This window comes from Typopeltis vanoorti, chromosome 19 (genome assembly GCF_054136105.1).
Source record: "Typopeltis vanoorti isolate ZY-2024b chromosome 19, IOZ_Tvanoo_1.0, whole genome shotgun sequence".
Classification (NCBI taxonomy): Eukaryota; Metazoa; Arthropoda; class Arachnida; order Uropygi; family Thelyphonidae; genus Typopeltis; species Typopeltis vanoorti.
Genome location: NC_143567.1, coordinates 94,237,073 through 94,257,964, shown reverse-complemented (window position 1 = coordinate 94,257,964; position 20,892 = coordinate 94,237,073). Strand labels below are relative to the sequence as shown.

At 38.3% G+C, this 20,892-nt stretch overlaps 1 protein-coding gene across 1 annotated transcript in view; it reads right to left on the bottom strand.

Moving 5' to 3' along the window:
* Nucleotides 1-20,892, bottom strand: part of LOC150096364 (protein odr-4 homolog) — a 180,940-nt gene that overhangs the window by 139,785 nt on the left and 20,263 nt on the right. Inside the window, exon 2 of the mRNA XM_090409180.1 lies at nt 328-525. Within this exon, the coding sequence (XP_090265306.1) occupies nt 328-525 (198 nt within the window). The remainder of the gene's footprint in view (nt 1-327; nt 526-20,892) is intronic.

Here is a 20,892-nt window from a genome sequence, read left to right as displayed (position 1 = left end):
GAGACCTGCAAATGAAGGCTTCACAATAAGAATGTATGATATATATACTAAGCCTAGTTTCACATGCCATGAATTTTATCAGATCATTTATTTCATTCAAGTAATATTTTTAATACAGCACCTGGTGCTAAATGATCCAGGACATTGCCAATGAAGGTCCATGTTTTCAATTTGTAATATATCAGAAAAATTCAATTGCTACAACAGATAACTTTTTTATCTATGCTAATTTAGAACAAAAAAATAAAATGATAACTCAGATTAAAGTACATTAAAAAAAAGGTTTAAACAGAAATAGTGTATAAAGAATATGTTAGTAAATCCTACCTGTTTTGCATGCTGGCACATCCATTTTTCATCCAGCTCTCCTAGAACACTTGCTTGCACTCTTCTCTGCTCTGTCCTTCCTATTAATCTCACATCAGTACCCCTACACTCACTTTCACTAAGTTCACTATTTTCTGATCCTTCATTTCTAGATGGTGTTGGGCATAAGTGAATAGCTATATCTCTCTGCTCTGTAACCTAACACAGAAAAAAAAGTTTTAAAATTAAAAGACCAAATAAGATATACCTATACTCTAAAAACCATAGTTCAAATATTTTGAACTATGGTCTTGTTTACATTAACAAGAGCTCCAGAGAAGGGTATATAGAGCAATATGGGACACTGGTTGGCTGAGTGGATAGGATTTCTGCTCTCCAAATAATACACAGCAGTTCAAATCTCAGTGTGTGTGTGTGTGTGTGTGTGTGTGTGTGTGTGTGCGTGCGTGCAAGAATGTTTGTCAATGTCTGTAGGAAGTACATTCATTTCATGGACTGGTGTGAGAACCACTACCATGCTTACTGATGCCTAAAGTGGCTTGGAATAAAAAGTTCAAAATTTGATCTTCACAGTAAAATTTCCTCTACATAGCCATTAATCTACCCACGGCAATAATCTATAATTACAATCTTTTAATGGTGGGATTTGCATAAAAAAGAATTACTTTTCCCCTTCCCCCAAGATAAATTCAAAAGCATAAAAATTATTGCTTTCATAATCATTTGCAGATAATATATAAGATACACCTTACACTGTTACCTTCCCTCAATTGAGGTTCCCCCCCCCCTTCAGAGTAATGCTAAGTTAATAAAATCCATTTGATGAGATTTTCATTATCTAATATAAAATACATGGTGTTTCAAAAAGAATGACCCAATTTCAAATAATTATATTTAACTAGATGTCATCTTCTCATTAGCCATGCGTAGCAGCTATTTGGGAGCTAGTAGTGGTGTTTCAAAAAGAATGACCCAATTTCAAATAATTATATTTAACTAGACGTCATCTTCTCATTAGCTATGCGTAGCAGCTATTTGGGAGCTAGTAGTGGCATCTAGTAGTCGTCATATCAAACTCTGGTCCAAGGTCGTTCACATGGTACAAGTCACATTCATTTGTGGTTCGTGGTTGCAGAGATATACAATTTTCAAATCAGGACTTTCTTTTTGAAACACCCTGTATTATAATAGATATTATATCAGATGTTATGTAGCATGCATTGGAAAAGCATGTAAGAGGAAAAATGACTATGGTAGGATGAATTTAATCAATGTTAGTGGTAGGAAGGTGACAGGCAAAAAAAAAATGGTTGAGTTGCTGAGTGATCATTTTGCAAAGATATATCAGTTACTAATGTGACAGATGCATGTCAAAATTGAGGTAGATGAATAAATGTTCACCATATTGATAAATATCAATACAGCAATGGAACTAGATGGCACATCAGCTTGTGTACTATGTGAATGTTCAAGAGAACTGGCACTGCATCTGATGAAGTTGTTCACTCAAAGCTTCAGCTCTGGCAAGGTTTCCAAGGGAGTGAAAAGGGGTAAGATAGTTCTTTTAGATGAAGGTGACAGAAGTAGTAAACTATAGAACAAGTAATATATCATGAGTGGTTGTTAAAGTATTGGAAAAGTTTAACAATGGGAAAATAGAGATATGATACTTTATAAAGGATAGGTCCTTTCTTAGTAATTTATTCATATTTTATAATAAAGCGACAGCAGAAATGGGTAAAGTAAATTGCTGACAGATACCAGAGAGTAGTATGAGAGTTATAAATAAAGTAGTGGCAGCATGTGCACAAAATATAAAATAAGTTTATTTATCATGTCTATACAATTACATTCTTTCAATGTAATCTTCTGATATGTTTCGCACCTGTTTCCAAACTTGTGGGAGCTGCAGGATACCATCAGCAAAGTGTTGCCTGTTAATATGAGTGACAGTGTGACCTACTGCTCGAAGAACCTCTTGCACATCACACCACAGATCTCCGATGGGTGTTTTCATTTTGGATAATAAATCGAAGTCGGAAAGACTCCTATTTCATGAATACAGAAGATATTCCAATACTTCCGATTGCTACCTGTCCAACATCTCTATCACCAATTGCAACACATGACATCATACATTGTAGTGGCAGCATGATGTGCACAAAATAGAAAATAGTTTATTTATCAAGTCTATACAATTACATCCCTTCAATGTAATCTTCTGCTTTAATATAATGTAATCTTGTCTCTTCAATATAATCTTAATTACTATTTTAAAATTTACAAATTAATTAATACATAAGTGCGTGCACATGAGTAAGAGTTACTATAAAGGTTGTGTGCTTGTAGCGTTATTAGTGTATGGGATATTTTATTTAAGTTTATTTACAAATTCGTTGTTATTAGAGCTTAGTATAATAACCAGCAAAGGAAAGATAAAGGCGGCTTTGTCCATGCAGGAATTCAATTTCGACTTCAGTCGTTTATGTGAAGTGTGCTATATATGTATTATCTATATGTACAATATAGATAAATTGTGGATATACAGGGTGTTCGGGATAAATTTGACAGTTTCGTAAGGAAAAAGAAAATCTTCTTTGTATCTATTAAATTTAATGAATTGACAAAAAAACATTACAGGCAGAGTTAATTACAATACTATCAACAAGATTTACTCAAAATAACCACCATTAGCATCGATCACAGCTTCAATTCTGCTTCGGAACCTCGAACAAGTTGATGCTACAGTCTCCCTGGGAAGGGCCGCAAAAACTGTTTTAATTTTATCCATTAACTGGGCTTTTGTATTACTGGAAGTGCGATTGGTGTCTTTTTCAACTGCGCCCCATACAAAATAATCCATGGGGTTAAGGTCTGGGGAGTTTGGAGGCCAAACATTTGGACTGGTGAAGTCGTAGAAATTTTCAGACAACCATTTTTGACTTTTCCCAGAGGTGTGGCAAGGGGCCGAATCCTGCTGCCATACATACGGCCTACCATTGGCTACCCTTGTTATCCAGGGCTTGACTACAGTTAGCAACTCCACGAACAAAGCCCGAATTCCAATGCCAGGGTTCTTCAACACCTGTTCCTGCAGATTTGCGAGGAATTCTGCTGTACGAACGCAATCAGATCGTCGGCTAGGGATCTTTCTTCTTGCTACATCCTCGTAGTCACCATTGCAAGTCTCTAGTTCATGCCTGATTGTTTTTACTGTATTCAGGGAGCATTGGGCAGCAGTCGTAATATCCTTATTTTGATGGCGGGCACGAATCATCATGATACAAGTTATTCTCTTCCATGATTCAGGTGGGTTCCAGCTATCCATCCTTTCTGACATCTTGTATATGAATGAAGAAGGGTACAAACTTTTAAATGAAGAGAAGTGTGTGTTAATACATGTAACTTACGGAAAAATATAATTAATTATAAATATGTCAAATTTATCCCGAACACCCTGTATAAGGTAGATGGAAGGTGGGTATGTGTGAAGTGTGAGCTGAATGAAGATTTGATGAGTGCTATGTTGATAACTGAAGGTGTTAGTAAGTAAAAGAGTAGCAAAAAAATGTTAAAAAAGTTCTGAAAAAGAGAACAAGCAATCTGAGAAAAGTAATCAATGGTAAGAAAGACGAAAGTGATGCAAATGTGGTGGAAGGCAACGAAAATGAGAGGATGAACGAAAGCAAAAGTGTGACGCAAGGTTCGAAAGTTCGAAAATTCAAAAGAATGAATGAGAGCAAAAGTTTGATGCAAGGTTTGAAAGTTCAAAAATTTGAAAGAATGAATGACAGCAAAAATAAGATGCACGATTCGAAAGTTGAGTTGGTTAAGATGAGGCAAGAGATGAAATGGATGCGAAATGAAGTTAAGAAAACTCAAGATATGTATGGAAGAGTGAAAATGATGAAAACAAATAATGTTGGTATAAAAGAGGTGACAAAAGACCAACGAGTAGCGTTGTATGGTGATTCAATTATTAAAGGTGTGCTGGATGAGAGGATGCACAAAGTATGTTTTACAGGAGGTAGAATCAGTAGAGTGATTGAGGCATTAGGCATGCGAAGTAAACAAGTGAAAGAGCTGGTAGTTGTAATACGTATAAATGACTTGATTGTGAACAAACAACATGTCAGACTGGATATCAGGAGATTGCTTAGACGTATAAAAGAGAATAGTGTGATAGGAAAGGTAGTAAGCGTGTTGCCTAGGTATGACAGTGGTGAGATGAGGCAGCGAGCAATGTGTAGAATGAGTTTGAAGGAGATGAAGTGAACTGTATAAAAGCGATGGACTGCATTTGAGTGGTTTGGTGTGAGTCATTTGGAGAGACTGCTGCTGGAATGTAGAGAAGTGAGTGCAGAGAATGAATTTGATCAAGTGGGAAGCGATTTAGAAGAGCAGGAGAGTAAGACAGGAAAGACTGAAGAGGTGCACTTCTTTATTCATAAAGAAGTGGATGGCATAAGTATAAATGAGAGAAAGGGTGTGCAAGACGGACAGGGAAACTAGAGGGCTCAAGGTGGACAGGGGTAGAGAGTGAGAAAAGTGCACACCCTTTCTCTCATTCTTAAGGTTGGTGACTATGAAATGTATAATCAAATTAGCCAATCAGATAAGAAAAGAGTGATCAGTATGCGTGATTTTAAGTATGGCAATATAGACTGGGATGATGAGATAGCAACTGGAAGTAAAGAAAATTAGTTTCTTAAGTTTTTGTGGGACATCTACCTCAGACGGTATGTAACAGAGGGCACATGATGATTGATGGTCTTGGATTTAATCATCTCATCAAAGGATGTAATTATAAATGATGTTCAAATCATCCTCCAATTGGTGAAAGTGACCATGAAGTGATTACTTAGGTTGTTGCCAGCAGAGTGAGGACCTCTATGAGAAAAGGGTATTATGTGGAACTACAAGGATTGTGATTATGAAGAACTCAGGAAACAGCTTGCAGGTGTAGCATGGAATGAGAAGTTAGATGGAAAGGAGTAGCTTGGGGGATATTCAAGAACTGTATAGTAGATGTCAGAATGTATTCCAAGGGTTCAGAAGGTTACACAAGGTATGTGTGAAATGGATGAATGAAGAGATTAAGCATGTGATACAGAGAAAAAGGGCATTATGGAGGCAGCACAAGAGAAGTGGTAATAACCAATTCCATGAGGATTACAAAGACCAGGAAAGACAGGTGACTTGGTTGGTAAGGACAGCTAAAATGAGGTATGAGCAGCAGTTAGCTATTTCTAAATAACTTAGGGAATTGAAACAACGTAGATCCGAATATAAATTAAATTATACTTTAATAGATATTTCCGATATTTTGGCAATGTCACATTGCCATTTTCTAAAGGAACTTGCAAAAAGACAGGTGCACACAGGCAATAACAATACAGTAACTGAGAAAGAAGATATGAAGCTATCGTTCTCCTAGAAGTCCTGATGGTACCCTCTGGCGGGCTAAGTAGGTGTTCTTGGCCGTTGGGCTGAAGGTCTGCTGATGTATGCCTCCCAAATTTGGGGCAGTCGCATACAATCAAATTTGTTGAGGTTTGGAGAGTTTCTTATGGCAGAGGCTGATTCCATAAATAATCTTTCGAATTTATATTTGCTCCGGTGTATTATTGTTGCTTTCTTCCACTGTATTCTGTGGCGAAGTCTGCAAGACCAGAATGGCTATACTTGTAAAACCGGATGTAGTCCTTGTGTTCAGAAATTCTGATATTCGCTGTCCTGCCTGTTTGGCCAAAGTACGATTTCGTACTTTGGCCAAACAGGCAGGACAGCGAATATTATTTATGGAATCAGCCTCTGCCATAAGAAACTCTCCAAACCTCAACAAATTTGGTTGTATGCGACTGCCCCAAATTTGGGAGGCATACATCAGCAGACCTTCAGCCCAACGGCCAAGAACGCCTACTTAGCCCGCCAGAGGGCACCATCAGGACTTCTAGGAGAACGATAGCTTCATATCTTCTTTCTCAGTTACTGTATTGTTATTGCCTGTGTGCACCTGTCTTTTTGTAAGTTCCTTTAGAAAATGGCAATGTGACATTGCCGAAATATCGGAAATATCTATTAAATATAATTTAATTTATATTCGGATCTACGTTGTTTCAATTCCCTAAGTTATTTAGAAATGCATAACCAACGTATAAGCCTGTCTATGAGAATCAGCAGTTAGCTAATGAAGCCAAAAAGAATACTAGGGAGTTCTTTCGATATGTAGCCAGCAAAAAAAAGAAAAAGAAAAAAAAAAGAATGATTATGGAATGATGACGCTGATTGGAGAAAATGGTATAAGAACTGCAGCAGAAGATTATAGTGGAAATACTTAATCAGTAGTTCATAAAGGTCTTTCATTCTTGTGAAGAATGAAAGACTTCATGGAGAGATTGAGAGCAGTTGATAATGGGGAGGAGAGAGAAGAGACTGTAAGTGAGCAAGAGGATGTATGGGGAGTTGAGCAAACATGATGTTAACGATAATAAACAAAATCAAAAAAAGAATGGTTTGGCCGTGTGACCAGAATGGAAACAGAAAGATTACCAACTAAAGCCCTGAATACAACGATGGAGGATAAAAGATCAAAAGGGCAGCTCAGAATTAGATGGATAGATAAAATAAGAGGACCTGAAAACCAAATCACAACAAGCGACACCAAACTGGACAGAACTGGTCAGACTCTCCAGGGACAGACAGAAGTAGAAAGAGTTCATTCAGCCTCATCATCATCCACATAGATGATGGAAGAGAGAAGAAGAAGATTATAATAAGGTGACAGCTTCCTTGGACAGAAGAGAGGGATACACAGTAGTATACTTAGATTTTGCAAAGGCTTTTGATAGATTACCACACGATAAATTGATAGTCAAACTAGAGTAGATGGGGTTGGATATTAGATTAGTGCATTGGATCAGAGACTGGCTATCTGATAGGTATCAGCAAGTTGTGTATGGGGGAGCAATATCCCAGAAGAGGAAAGTCACTAGTGGTGTACCTCAGGGATCTGTTTTAAGGCCTAATGGCCTTTTTTGTGTTTTAATGATATTGGCAAAGATATGGATGAGGATATTCAGTTGACTGCAGATTATGCAAAGTTGGGATGAATGAACTATGAAGAATAGAGAAGATGTTGTGGCCTTATAAGAAGACTTGAATAAATTTAGTGAATTGATATGGAAATGACAATGCAAGTTCAATGTTGCAAAAAGTAAGGTTTTAAAATTTGGGAAACAAAGATGGGATGTAGAATTTATGCTTGGTGGGGATATATTGTCAGAGGTGTAGAAAATAAGAGATCTTGGAGTGATAGTGGACAAGGATCTGAAATTTAGGGGACATATTGCCAAAATTGTGAGGACAACACAAAGAATTCTAGGAATGATGCAGCAGACACTGACTTGTTAAGGAGATTCTTGTTCCATTGTATAAGGATCTGATTAAACCACACATGACTACTGTGCACAGATCTGGTTGCCTGGTTTTCAAAAGGACAAAGAGATGTCGGAAAGGCAACTGACTAAAGTTTTTGACCTCTGGAATGTCAAATATGAGGAAAGGTTGAGAAGATGCAATTTACAGAGTCAAGTCTAGAGTATATGATAGAGACCTACAAATTAGAGGTTTTTATAGGATTAATGTTGGAGAGGTTTTACAGCAAACAGTGGGGAGATCAGAGGTCATCCCTGAAAGCTGTATAAGGAGGGCGTGAGCAGGGGAGTGAGAAGCAGGTTTTTTGCATGCAGAGTTATGAAAGATTGGAATACCTTGCCTAAGTGTGTGATATCTTCAGAGAATTTGAGTGTGTTTAAGGTGCGGTATGATGCAGAATCATCAATGTGGTCCTTTTGTATGACAAAAGGATCACATAGATGATTCTTTGACTCCATGGGATCTTGAGCAATAATAATAATAATCACTTGCCTTAGTATCTCATAATGCAAAGTGCATATCCTTACAGACATGTATAATGCTATGCATAATGGCAAACTGGTCACTACCCGGACCAGTTTCGAACTTTATTGGGGTCTCTTCAGTGGGAGCCAGACCCAGAGGTGATAAAGACTGAAGTAATGCAGAAGTCATATTTCCATGCACTACTTGTGTATGGAAATATCACCACCCAACAACAAACCACACCTTATTATTAAAATACTTTGGATTAGAGATAGTTGTTGGAAGTTTTTCCACTTGGTTATACTATAAATTAAAGATGCCAAGAAATTATATTCTTGGTTTCATCCTTTATCCAAGTGTAAGCAAACAAAGTTTGCACCTGAAGTATTTTCAGGACAGGGCAACTGGTCTGGGTAGTGACTGACCCTTCCCATAATGTATAGCATTATACATGTCATAAGGATATGTGTTTTGCATTATTGTATACTAAGGCAAGTGATGTGAAGTCATTAGCCTCTATATACGAGTTGTCCTATCCTGAAAATACTTCATGTGCAATCTTTGAGTGATGGTAGACAGTGAACTGAATAGGGCACATTGTATTGCTGCTATGATAAAAAGTACATTGACTGTACTGTATGGATAATGAGGTGTTGGTGACTCTATATAAGGCATTGGCCAGATTTTACAGAAGTGCAGTTTAGGATAACAGCCTTTTTTAAAAGATCGCTCAGACCTAAACTTAGGAACAAGAGTAGTCTTTTTCAGACTAATGATTTATAAATAAAGATTGCTTAGCTGATTTTGAACTTCATTGTAATCTTTCATAAAACAAATGAGAAAAGGCTACAATCACGAGTGGTTTGCCAGCTAATTTCATAAAATAATACTTTTAACTGGAGAAGGGCAACTCAATTCAACACAACAAACCTTAGAAATCTGGATTAGCTCAGCATGGATTAGAAACAAACCACAACATCCTTTGGTCCAAGTCTCCTCCTACAAAGATATCGCTACAAATTTGAACGTTTATTTAAAGAAAGTGTAGAGGCCTTACTTCAACGTCCTAACTTGAATCGTAATGACTGTATATCTATATCAAAAATTTGGGAAAGTTTAATCAGGATAACACATTAATTTTTTTTTTAATCAGTATAATGTTATTTAAGATCATTATATGAATTTCTGATTTAATATCTTTAATTATGTTTTTTTTTTAAAATGTTTACTCTTCTAATACTTAGCGATATGACATCATGCGGCGCATTCTATGTATGAATGATCAATTGTTCATATTCCACTTTTTTTTTTTTTTTTTTTTAAAAACTATTCTTATGTAGCCACTGAAGATGGTCTGTAATATTCAGACCGAAATATTTGGCAAATTAAACATTATTCTTGTGCTAACGTGTATATATTTCTAATTTTAACTGGCGTGATGGACCTAAAACTTCACTCAGAATGCTTGATTGTATACAGAAGCAAACAATTAGCTTAACTGATACCCTCCCTCTAGTCATTTTCCCACAGATGTTCTATTGCTGCATTATGTATCTTCTATGGGTATTTTCATGGGCACTGCTCCTCTGAACTGGCAACAACAATCCCTCCACTTTCCTGTACTCATATATGAACACAAGCACCTGCTAGTCAACACCCATTTACAGTTCAACTCCAAACTCATCAAACCAACTTTTCATCCTCTGCATTCATTTCCTACAACTCTGCTCTTTGGAACAGTCTTACCCAATGACTACAACCTTCAGGTTTTCAAATAACACATCACAAATTTCTCGCTTCCATCTAACCACTTACCCACAAACAGCCCTATTATGTTATAGGTCTTGGGACCTCTCGTGTGTGGGGCTGATATATATATATATATATATATATATATATATATATGTGTGTGTGTGTGTGTGTGTGTGTGTGTGTACTAAAGAGCTTAAAGAAATTACAACGTACAATAGAATATACATTAAAATAAATTTTAATACACTTCCAATATTTCAGCAACGTCACGTTGCCATTTTCACAGGAACTTAGAAACAAGACACGTGCACGCAAGCACAATACACAGTAAATGAGGATGAAGCAGGAAGCTATTCTCCTAAAAGTCCTGATGGTGCCTCCTAGGCGGGCAATGTAGGTATTCTTGGCCGTTTGGGCTGAAGGTCTTCTTATGTTTCCCAAATTTGAGGCAGTCTCATGCAGCCAGATTTGTTGAGGTTTGGATTGTTTCTTAGGGCTGAGGCTAATTCCATGAATAGCCTTTTGTATTTGAATTTACTATGATGTATTGTGCTTGTGTGCACATGTCTTGTTTGTAAGTTCCTGTGAAAATGGCAATGTGACGCTGCCAAAATATTGGAAGTGTATTAAAATTTATTTTAATGTATATTCTATTGTATGTTGTAATTTCCTTAATTTCCTTTCCACGAGAATTATATATGTGTGTGTGTGTTTGTACAGAACTTTTTTGATTATTAATTTTTTTTTCATTTTATGTTTTTTGGTATTCCTTAGGATCATTTGAGAAATTAATCATAGAAAAATTCACAACCCAACAACAAACCAAAATCATACAATTTTATTTTGAAAATCAGCATTCAATTATTCTAATGCAAATTTCATGAAAATCTGCAATTAATTGGCCATCACATTCTCCAGATCTGACAGCTCCCGACTTCTTTCAAAGAAAAAGATGTATGTGAACAAGCCCCAGACAATCGAACATCTGAAGGAGAATATTCATGCAGAAATTAGGATGTTGGAGCCAGAAATACATTAATAGCCATCATGAAACATGCCATAAAAAGGGACCCGTCTTTGTGAAGCCAAAAACGGAAGGCATTTACATTATGTGGTTTTCATAACTAATAAAAAAATCTCCAGGTTCTGTATTTCATCATAAAAAAAATAAATAAAAAAAAGTTACTAATGTTAAACCCCTTTTATAACTTATAGGCCACCCTGTATGTGTATATATATATATATATATATATATATTGTTGAAATTAGGATTTACTCGGGATGTATACATTTATAAAAATAAATTTAACTGACTAGAACCCGAGAAAGTATAACAAAAACCTTTAATACATCACAACTAGTTTCATCGGTGATCCGACTTCTTCAGGTGAGAAATAAAAACATAAGACATAAAATAACACGGTAAAAAATGAACTTTACAGCTTAATAAAAAGCAGAATAATAACAGTCATATTTGAATAGGTGACCGTGTGCTACCGTTGGCATGAGTAGAATGTGTGCGACAGCTAATTTTTGAGCGCCAGTACTGGATTACTGCGCTATGGGAATCGGGTAAATTGTAGCTAAGATTATTGTTTAAATGTGAAGGGTCCAGAACTATTTCTTTTGATTCGATGATTCTTCTTTCGAATTCATCCTTGCAAATATATAAATTAGTAGTGCGTTCCCAATCAACTTGATGTGGCTGTTCTTCAAGGTTAGAGTTTGCCGAGAAAAGGACATGACTGGAAAGGGCGCTCGCTCGTGCTCTACTGTAGGAGATGTCACGTCTATGTTCCTCAAGACGAAGTGAAACAGATTTGTCTGTCTGGCCAAAATAAGGTCGACCACAGTTGCACAAAACTTTATAAACACCAGGAAAATGCAGATGGTTGTGTTTTGGTTTTGGTCGACTCAGAAAAGAACGAAGTTTTGGCAGCGTAGTATAGTCGGTCTTTATGTTGAATTTTTTCAGAATCTTAGCTAGTTTTGGGGTAAGAGTGCTGATAAAAGGCAACTGTATATGAGTGATAGGGTTGGAGTCATCTTCTTGTCGAGGATGTTGGCGTGGTCTCAAGCGTTTAGTGATGTTACAAGACGAATATCCATTATTTAAGAAGGTGTTTTTCAGGAAGTTAAGCTCTGTTTGAAGGTCTTCTTCTGTGGAAATGAGACATCTTGCTCGATGGGCGAGGTTCTTCTCATCACTTCCCACCTCAGAAACTGGGCATCATCTCCACCCTCGCCCATCGAGCAAGATGTCTCATTTCCACAGAAGAAGACCTACAAACAGAGCTTAACTTCCTGAAAAACACCTTCTTAAATAATGGATATTCGTCTTGTAACATCACTAAACGCTTGAGACCACGCCAACATCCTCGACAAGAAGATGACTCCAACCCTATCACTCATATACAGCCTTTTATCAGCACTCTTACCCCAAAACTAGCTAAGATTCTGAAAAAATTCAACATAAAGACCGACTATACTACGCTGCCAAAACTTCGTTCTCTTCTGAGTCGACCAAAACCAAAACACAACCATCTGCATTTTCCTGGTGTTTATAAAGTTTTGTGCAACTGTGGTCGACCTTATTTTGGCCAGACAGACAAATCTGTTTCACTTCGTCTTGAGGAACATAGACGTGACATCTCCTACAGTAGAGCACGAGCGAGCGCCCTTTCCAGTCATGTCCTTTTCTCGGCAAACTCTAACCTTGAAGAACAGCCACATCAAGTTGATTGGGAACGCACTACTAATTTATATATTTGCAAGGATGAATTCGAAAGAAGAATCATCGAATCAAAAGAAATAGTTCTGGACCCTTCACATTTAAACAATAATCTTAGCTACAATTTACCCCGATTCCCATAGCGCAGTAATCCAGTACTGGCGCTCAAAAATTAGCTGTCGCACACATTCTACTCATGCCAACGGTAGCACGCGGTCACCTATTCAAATATGACTGTTATTATTCTGCTTTTTATTAAGCTGTAAAGTTCATTTTTTACCGTGTTATTTTATGTCTTATGTTTTTATTTCTCACCTGAAGAAGTCGGATCACCGATGAAACTAGTTGTGATGTATTAAAGGTTTTTGTTATACTTTCTCGGGTTCTAGTCAGTTAAATTTATTTTTATAAATATATATATATATATACATATATATATACACAATGGAATTGGAATACTAACTGTACTTTTTAAATCCAGTTCATTATACAGGAAAACCTCACTTAACATGATTAATTAATCCATCAATTAATGCGCATTAATTGAAATTGTGTTAAACAATTAAACAATAGGAATAATTATAATTAATCCATCAGCTAGTGTAAATTTGAAAAAAAAAATTACAGTATAAGCTATATTACAGAATAAAATCATCAAAGTTAATAAAAATCAATTGCTTAAATTTTTGGGGGGTGGGGGGGGGGGGGGGTGGGGGGGGGGGGGGGTGGGGGGGGGGGGGGGTGGGGGGGGGGGGGGGTGGGGGGGGGGGGGGGTGGGGGGGGGGGGGGGTGGGGGGGGGGGGGGGTGGGGGGGGGGGGGGGTGGGGGGGGGGGGGGGTGGGGGGGGGGGGGGGTGGGGGGGGGGGGGGGTGGGGGGGGGGGGGGGTGGGGGGGGGGGGGGGTGGGGGGGGGGGGGGGTGGGGGGGGGGGGGGGTGGGGGGGGGGGGGGGTGGGGGGGGGGGGGGGTGGGGGGGGGGGGGGGTGGGGGGGGGGGGGGGTGGGGGGGGGGGGGGGTGGGGGGGGGGGGGGGTGGGGGGGGGGGGGGGTGGGGGGGGGGGGGGGTGGGGGGGGGGGGGGGTGGGGGGGGGGGGGGGTGGGGGGGGGGGGGGGTGGGGGGGGGGGGGGGTGGGGGGGGGGGGGGGTGGGGGGGGGGGGGGGTGGGGGGGGGGGGGGGTGGGGGGGGGGGGTTTATTTATCATGTCTATACAATTACATTCCTTCAATGTAATCTTCTGATATGTTTCGCACCTGTTTCCAAATTTGTGGGAGCTGCAGGATACTATCAGCAAAGTGTTGCCTGTTAATATGAGTGACAGTGTGCACCTCTTACACATCACACCACAGATCGCCGATGGGTGTTTTCATTTTGGATAATAAATCGAAGTCGGAAAGACTCATATTTCATGAATATAGAAGATATTCCAATACTTCCGATTGCTACCTGTCCAACATCTCTATCACCAATTGCAACACATGACATCATACATTGTAGTGGCTTATTTATCAAGTCTATACAATTACATCCCTTCAATGTAATCTTCTGTTTCAATATAATGTAATCATGTCTCTTCAATATAATCTTAATTACTATTTTAAAATTTACAAATTAATGAATACATAAGTGCGTGCACATGAGTAAGAGTTACTATAAAGGTTGTGCGCTTGTAGTGTTATTAGTGTATGGGATATTTTGTTTAAGTTTATTTACAAATTCGTTGTTATTAGAGCTTAGTATAATAACCAGCAAAGGAAAGATAAAGGCAGCTTTGTCCATGCAGGAATTCAATTTCAACTTCAGTCGTTTCGTGAAATGTGAAGTGTGCTATATATGTGTTATCTATGTGTACAATATAGATAAATTGTGGATATATAAGGTAGATGGAAGGTGGGTATGTGCAAAGTGTGAGCTGAATGAAGACTTGATGAGTGCTATGTTGATAACTGAAGGTGTTAGTAAGTAAAAGAGTAGCAAAAAAATGTTAAAAAAGTTCTGAAAAAGAGAACAAGCAATCTGAGAAAAGTAATCAATGGTAAGAAAGACGAAAGTGATGCAAATGTGGTGGAAGGCAACGAAAACGAGAGGATGAACGAAAGCAAAAGTGTGACGCAAGGTTTGAAAGTTCGAAAATTCAAAAGAATGAATGAGAGCAAAAGTTTGATGCAAGGTTTGAAAGTTCAAAAATTTGAAAGAATGAATGACAGCAAAAATAAGATGCACGATTCGAAAGTTGAGTTGGTTAAGATGAGGCAAGAGATGAAATGGATGCGAAATGAAGTTAAGAAAACTCAAGATATGTATGGAAGAGTGAAAATGATGAAAACAAATAATGTTGGTATAAAAGAGGTGACAAAAGACCAACGAGTGGCGTTGTATGATTCAATTATTAAAGGTGTGCTGGATGAGAGGATGCACAAAGTATGTTTTAGAGGCGGTAGAATCAGTAGAGTGATTGAGGCATTAGGTATGTGAAGTAAACGAGTGAAAGAGCTGGTAGTTGTAATACGTATATATGACTTGATTGTGAACAAACAACATGTCAGACTGGATATCAGGAGATTGCTTAGACGTATAAAAGAGAATAGAGTGATAGGAAAGGTAGTAAGCGTGTTGCCTAGGTATGACAGTGGTGAGATGAGGCAGGGAGCAATGTGTAGAATGAGTTTGAAGGATGAAGTGAACTGTATAAGAGCGATGGACTGCATTTGAGTGGTTTTGGTGTGAGTCATTTGGAGAGACCGCTGCTGGAATGTAGAGAAGTGAGTGCAGAGAATGAATCTGATCAAGTGGGAAGCGATTTGGAAGAGCAGGAGAGTAAGACAGGAAAGACTGAAGAGGTGCACTTCTTTATTCATAAAGAAGTGGATGGCATAAGTGTAAATGAGAGAAAGGGTGTGCAAGACGGACAGGGAAACTAGAGAGCTCAAGGTGGACAGGGGCACAGAGTGAGAAAAGTGCACACCCTTTCTCTCATTCTTAGGGTTGGTGACTATGAAATGTATAATCAAATTAGCCAATCAGATAAGAAAAGGGTGATTATTATGCGTGATTTTAAGTATGGCAATATAGACTGGGATGATGAGATAGCAACTGGAAGTAAAGAAAATTAGTTTCTTAAGTTTTTGTGGGACATCTACCTCAGACAGTATGTAACAGAGGGCACATGATGATTGATGGTCTTGGATTTAATCATCTCATCAAAGGATGTAATTATAAATGATGTTCAAATCACCGTCCAATTGGTGAAAGTGACCATGAAGTGATTACTTAGGTTGTTGCCAGCAGAGTGAGGACCTCTCTGAGAAAAGGGTATATGTGGAACTACAAGGATGGTGATTATGAAGAACTCAGGAGACAGCTTGCAGGTGTAGCATAGAATGAGAAGTTAGATGGAAAGGAGTAGCTTGGGAGATATTCAAGAACTGCATAGTAGATGTCTGAATGTATTCCAAGGGTCAGAAGGTTAAACAAGGTATGTGTGAAATGGATGAATGAAGAGATTAAGCATGTGATACAGAGAAAAAGGGCATTATGGAGGCAGCACAAGAGAAGTGGTAATAACCAATTCCATGAGGATTACAAAGACCAGGAAAGACAGGTGACTTGGTTGGTAAGGGCAGCTAAAATGAGGTATGAGCAGCAGTTAGCTAATGAAGCCAAAAAGAATACTAGGGAGTTCTTTCGATATGTAGCCAGCAAAAAAAAGAAAAAAGAAAAAAAAAAGAATGATTATGGAATGATGACGCTGATTGGAGAAAATGGTATAAGAACTGCTGCAGAAGATATAGTGGAAATACTTAATCAGTAGTTCATAAAGGTCTTTCATTCTTGTGAATATGACTTCATGGAGAGATTGAGAGCAGTTGATAATGGGGAGGAGAGAGAAGAGACTGTAAGTGAGCAAGAGGTGTATGGGGAGTTGAGCAAACATGATGTTAACAATAATAAACAAAATCAAAAAAAGAATGGTTTGGCCGTGTGACCAGAATGGAAACAGAAAGATTACCAACTAAAGCCCTGAATACAACGATGGAGGATAAAAGATCAAAAGGGCAGCTCAGAATTAGATGGATAGATAAAATAAAAGAGGGCCTGAAAACCAAATCACAACAAGTGACACCAAACTGAACAGAACTGGTCAGACTCTCCAGGGACAGACAGAAGTGGAAAGAGTTCATTCAGCCTCATCATCATCCACATAGATGATGGAAGAGAGAAGAAGAAGATTATAATAAAGTGACAGCTTCCTTGGACAGAAGAGAGGGATACACAGTAGTAACTTAGATTTTGCAAAGGCTTTTGATAGATTACCACATGATAAATTGATAGTCAAACTAGAGTAGATGGGGTTGGATATTAGATTAGTGCATTGGATCGGAGACTGGCTATCTGATAGGTATCAGCAAGTTGTGTATGGGGGAACAATATCCCAGAAGAGGAAAGTCACTAGTGGTGTACCTCAGGGATCTATTTTAAGGCCATTACTGTTTAACTTGTGTTTTAATGATATTGGCAAAGATATGGATGAGGATATTCAGTTGACTGCAGATTATGCAAAGTTGGGATGAACTATGAAGAGTAGAGATGTTGTGGCCTTATAAGAAGACTTGAATAAATTTAGTGAATGGATATGGAAATGACAATGCAAGTTCAATGCTGCAAAAAGTAAGGTTTTAAAATTTGGGAAACAAAGATGGGATGTAAAATTTATGCTTGGTGGGGATATATTGTCAGAGGTGTAGAAAATAAGAGATCTCGGAGTGATAGTGGATAAGGATCTGAAATTTAGGGAACATATTGCTAAAATTGTGAGGACAACACAAAGAATTCTGGGAATGATGCAGCAGACACTGACTTGTTAAGGAGATTCAAAAAAGTAAGGAGATTCTTGTTCCATTGTATAAGGATCTGATTAAGCCACATATAATGTCAATCAGAGAGTGGTTTACTCAGGAGTAGAGTCCACAAGACGGCCTGTGACTAGTGGTGTACCACAAGGATCTGTTCTTGGACCACTGCTGTTTAATTTGTTCATAAATGATATAGGAAAGGATCTGAGAGGAACAGTTCATTTGTTTGCAGATGATGCGAAGTTGGGTAGGGCAATAGTGAATGCAGATGACGTCAAAATTTTGCAGGATGATTTGGATAGATTGGAGGTCTGGGCTAGGGAGAATGGATGTCAATTTAATGTGGCAAAATGTAAGGTTATGCATTTTGGGGTGAAAAGATGGGAGGCAGTTTACTGCATTGGTGGAATCGTGCTCCAGGAAATTGATGAGGCACGAGATTTAGGAGTGTTGGTGGATAAGGAATTGAAATTTAGGGGACACATTGCAAAAGTGGCCAAATCAGCTCATCAAATCACTTGGTTGCTGAAGAATACGTTGACAAGCAGAGACAAGCAGGTTATTGTTCCTCTGTATCGAGCCTTGATAAGACCTCATCTCGACTACTGTGCTCAGATTTGGTCACCTAGGTTTCTTCTTGATGGGGAGGAGGTGGAGAGGATCCAGAGGCGAGTGACCAAGATGATAGCAGGTCTGTGGAATGAACCGTATGAGAACAGGTTGAGGATTTGTGGGTTGCAAAAATTGGTTGATAGGCGGAGGAGGGGAGATATGATTGAGACATTCAAATTACTGAAGGGTTTCTATAAAATTAATTCAGAAGATATTTTTGAGAACAGGGCTGGTTGTGGGAGGACTAGGGGACATCCATGGAAACTGGGCAAAAGTGTGGTTAGTAAAGGTGTTAGAGCTGGGTTCTTTACTTTTAGAGTAGTGAATGAGTGGAATGCGCTCCCTGAGTCTGTGGTGGATGCTGTGACAGTGAATGAGTTTAAGGCGAGGTATGATAGATACTGTATGAATGTCAAATAGTTGTGATGAAAATGATTTGGGGCCTCCCTCGATGAGTTTAATGACTCCCTGGAGTTGCCCGTAATAATAATAATAATAATAATAACTACTGTGCACAGATCTGGTCGCCTGGTTTTCAAAAGGACAAAGAGATGTCGGAAGGGCAACTGACTAAAGTAGTTTCTGACCTCTGGAATGTCAAATATGAGGAAAGGTTGAGAAGATGCAATTTACAGAGTCAAGTCTAGAGTAGATGATAGAGACCTACAAGTTAGAGGTTTTTATAGGATTAATGTTGGCGAGGTTTTACAGCAAACAGTGGGAGATCAGAGGTCATCCCTGAAAGCTGTATAAGGAGGGCGTGAGCAGGGGAGTGAGAAGCAGGTTTTTTGCATGCAGAGTTGTGAAAGATTGGAATACCTTGCCTAAGTGTGTGGTATCTTCAGAGAATTTGAGTGTGTTTAAGGTGCGGTATGATGCCGAATCATCAATGTGGTCCTTTTGTCATACAAAAGGATCACATAGATGATTCTTTTAATCCATGGGATCTTGAGCAATAATAATAATAATAATAATCACTTGCCTTAGTATCTCATAATGCAAAGTGCATATCCTTACAGACATGTATAATGCTATGCATAATGGGAAACCGGTCACTACCCGGACCAGTTTCGAACTTTATCGGGGTCTCTTCAGTGGGAGCCAGACCCAGAGGTGATAAAGGTTGAAGTAATGCAGAAGTCATATTTCCATGCACTACTTGTGTATGGAAATATCACCACCCAACAACAAACCACACCTTATTATTAAAATACTTTGGATTAGAGATAGTTGTTGGAAGTTTTTCCACTTGGTTATACTATAAATTAAAGATGCCAAGAAATTATATTCTTGGTTTCATCCTTTATCCAAGTGTAAGCAAACAAAGTTTGCACCTGAAGTATTTTCAGGACAGGGCAACTGGTCTGGGTAGTGACTGACCCTTCCCATAATGTATAGCATTATACATGTCATAAGGATATGTGCTTTGCATTATTGTATACTAAGGCAAGTGATGTGAAGTCATTAGCCTCTATATACGAGTTGTCCTATCCTGAAAATACTTCATGTGCAATCTTTGAGTGATGGTAGACAGTGAACTGAATAGGGCACATTGTATTGCTGCTATGATAAAAAGTACATTGACTGTACTGTATGGATAATGAGGTGTTGGTGACTCTATATAAGGCATTGGCCAGATTTTACAGAAGTGCAGTTTAGGATAGCAGCTTTTTTAAAAGATCGCTCAGACCTAAACTTAGGAACAAGAGTAGTCTTTTTCAGACTAATGATTTATAAATAAAGATTGCTTAGCTGATTTTGAACTTCATTATAATCTTTCATAAAACAAATGAGAAAAGGCTACAATCACAAGTGGTTTGCCAGCTAATTTTATAAAATAATACTTTTAACTGGAGAAGGGCAACTCATTCAACACAACAAACCTGAGAAATCTGGATTAGCTCAGTGGATTAGAAACAAACCACAACATCCTTTGGCCCAAGACTCTCCTCCTACAAAGATATCGCTACAAATTTGAACGTTTATTTAAAGAAAGTGTAGAGGCCTTACTTCAACATCCTAACTTGAATCGTAATGACTATATATCTATATCAAAAATTTGGGAAAGTTTAATCAGGATAACACATTAATTTTTTTTTTTAATCAGTATAATGTTATTTAAGATCATTATATGAATTTCTGATTTAATATCTTTAATTATGTTTTTTTTTTAAATGTTTACTCTTCTAATACTTAGCGATATGACATCACGCGGCGCGTTCTATGTATGAACGATCAATTGTTCGTATTCCACTTTTTTTATTTAAAAAAAAACTATTCCTATGTAGCCACTGAAGATGGTCTGTAATATTCAGAATGAAATATTTGGCAAATTAAACATTATTCTTGTGCTAACGTGTATATATTTCTAATTTTAACTGGCGTGATGGACCTAAAACTTCACTCAGAATGCTTGATTGTATACAGAAGCAAACAATTAGCTTAACTGATACCCTCCCTCTAGTCATTTTCCCACAGATGTTCTATTGCTGCATTATGTCTCTTTTATGGGTATTTTCATGGGCACTGCTCCTCTGAACTGGCAACAACAATCCCTCCACTTTCCTGTACTCATATATGAACACAAGCACCTGCTAGTCAACACCCATTTACAGTTCAACTCCAAACTCATCAAACCAACTTTTCATCCTCTGCATTCATTTCCTACACCTCTGCTCTTTGGAACAGTCTTCCCCAATGACTACAACCTTCAGGTTTTC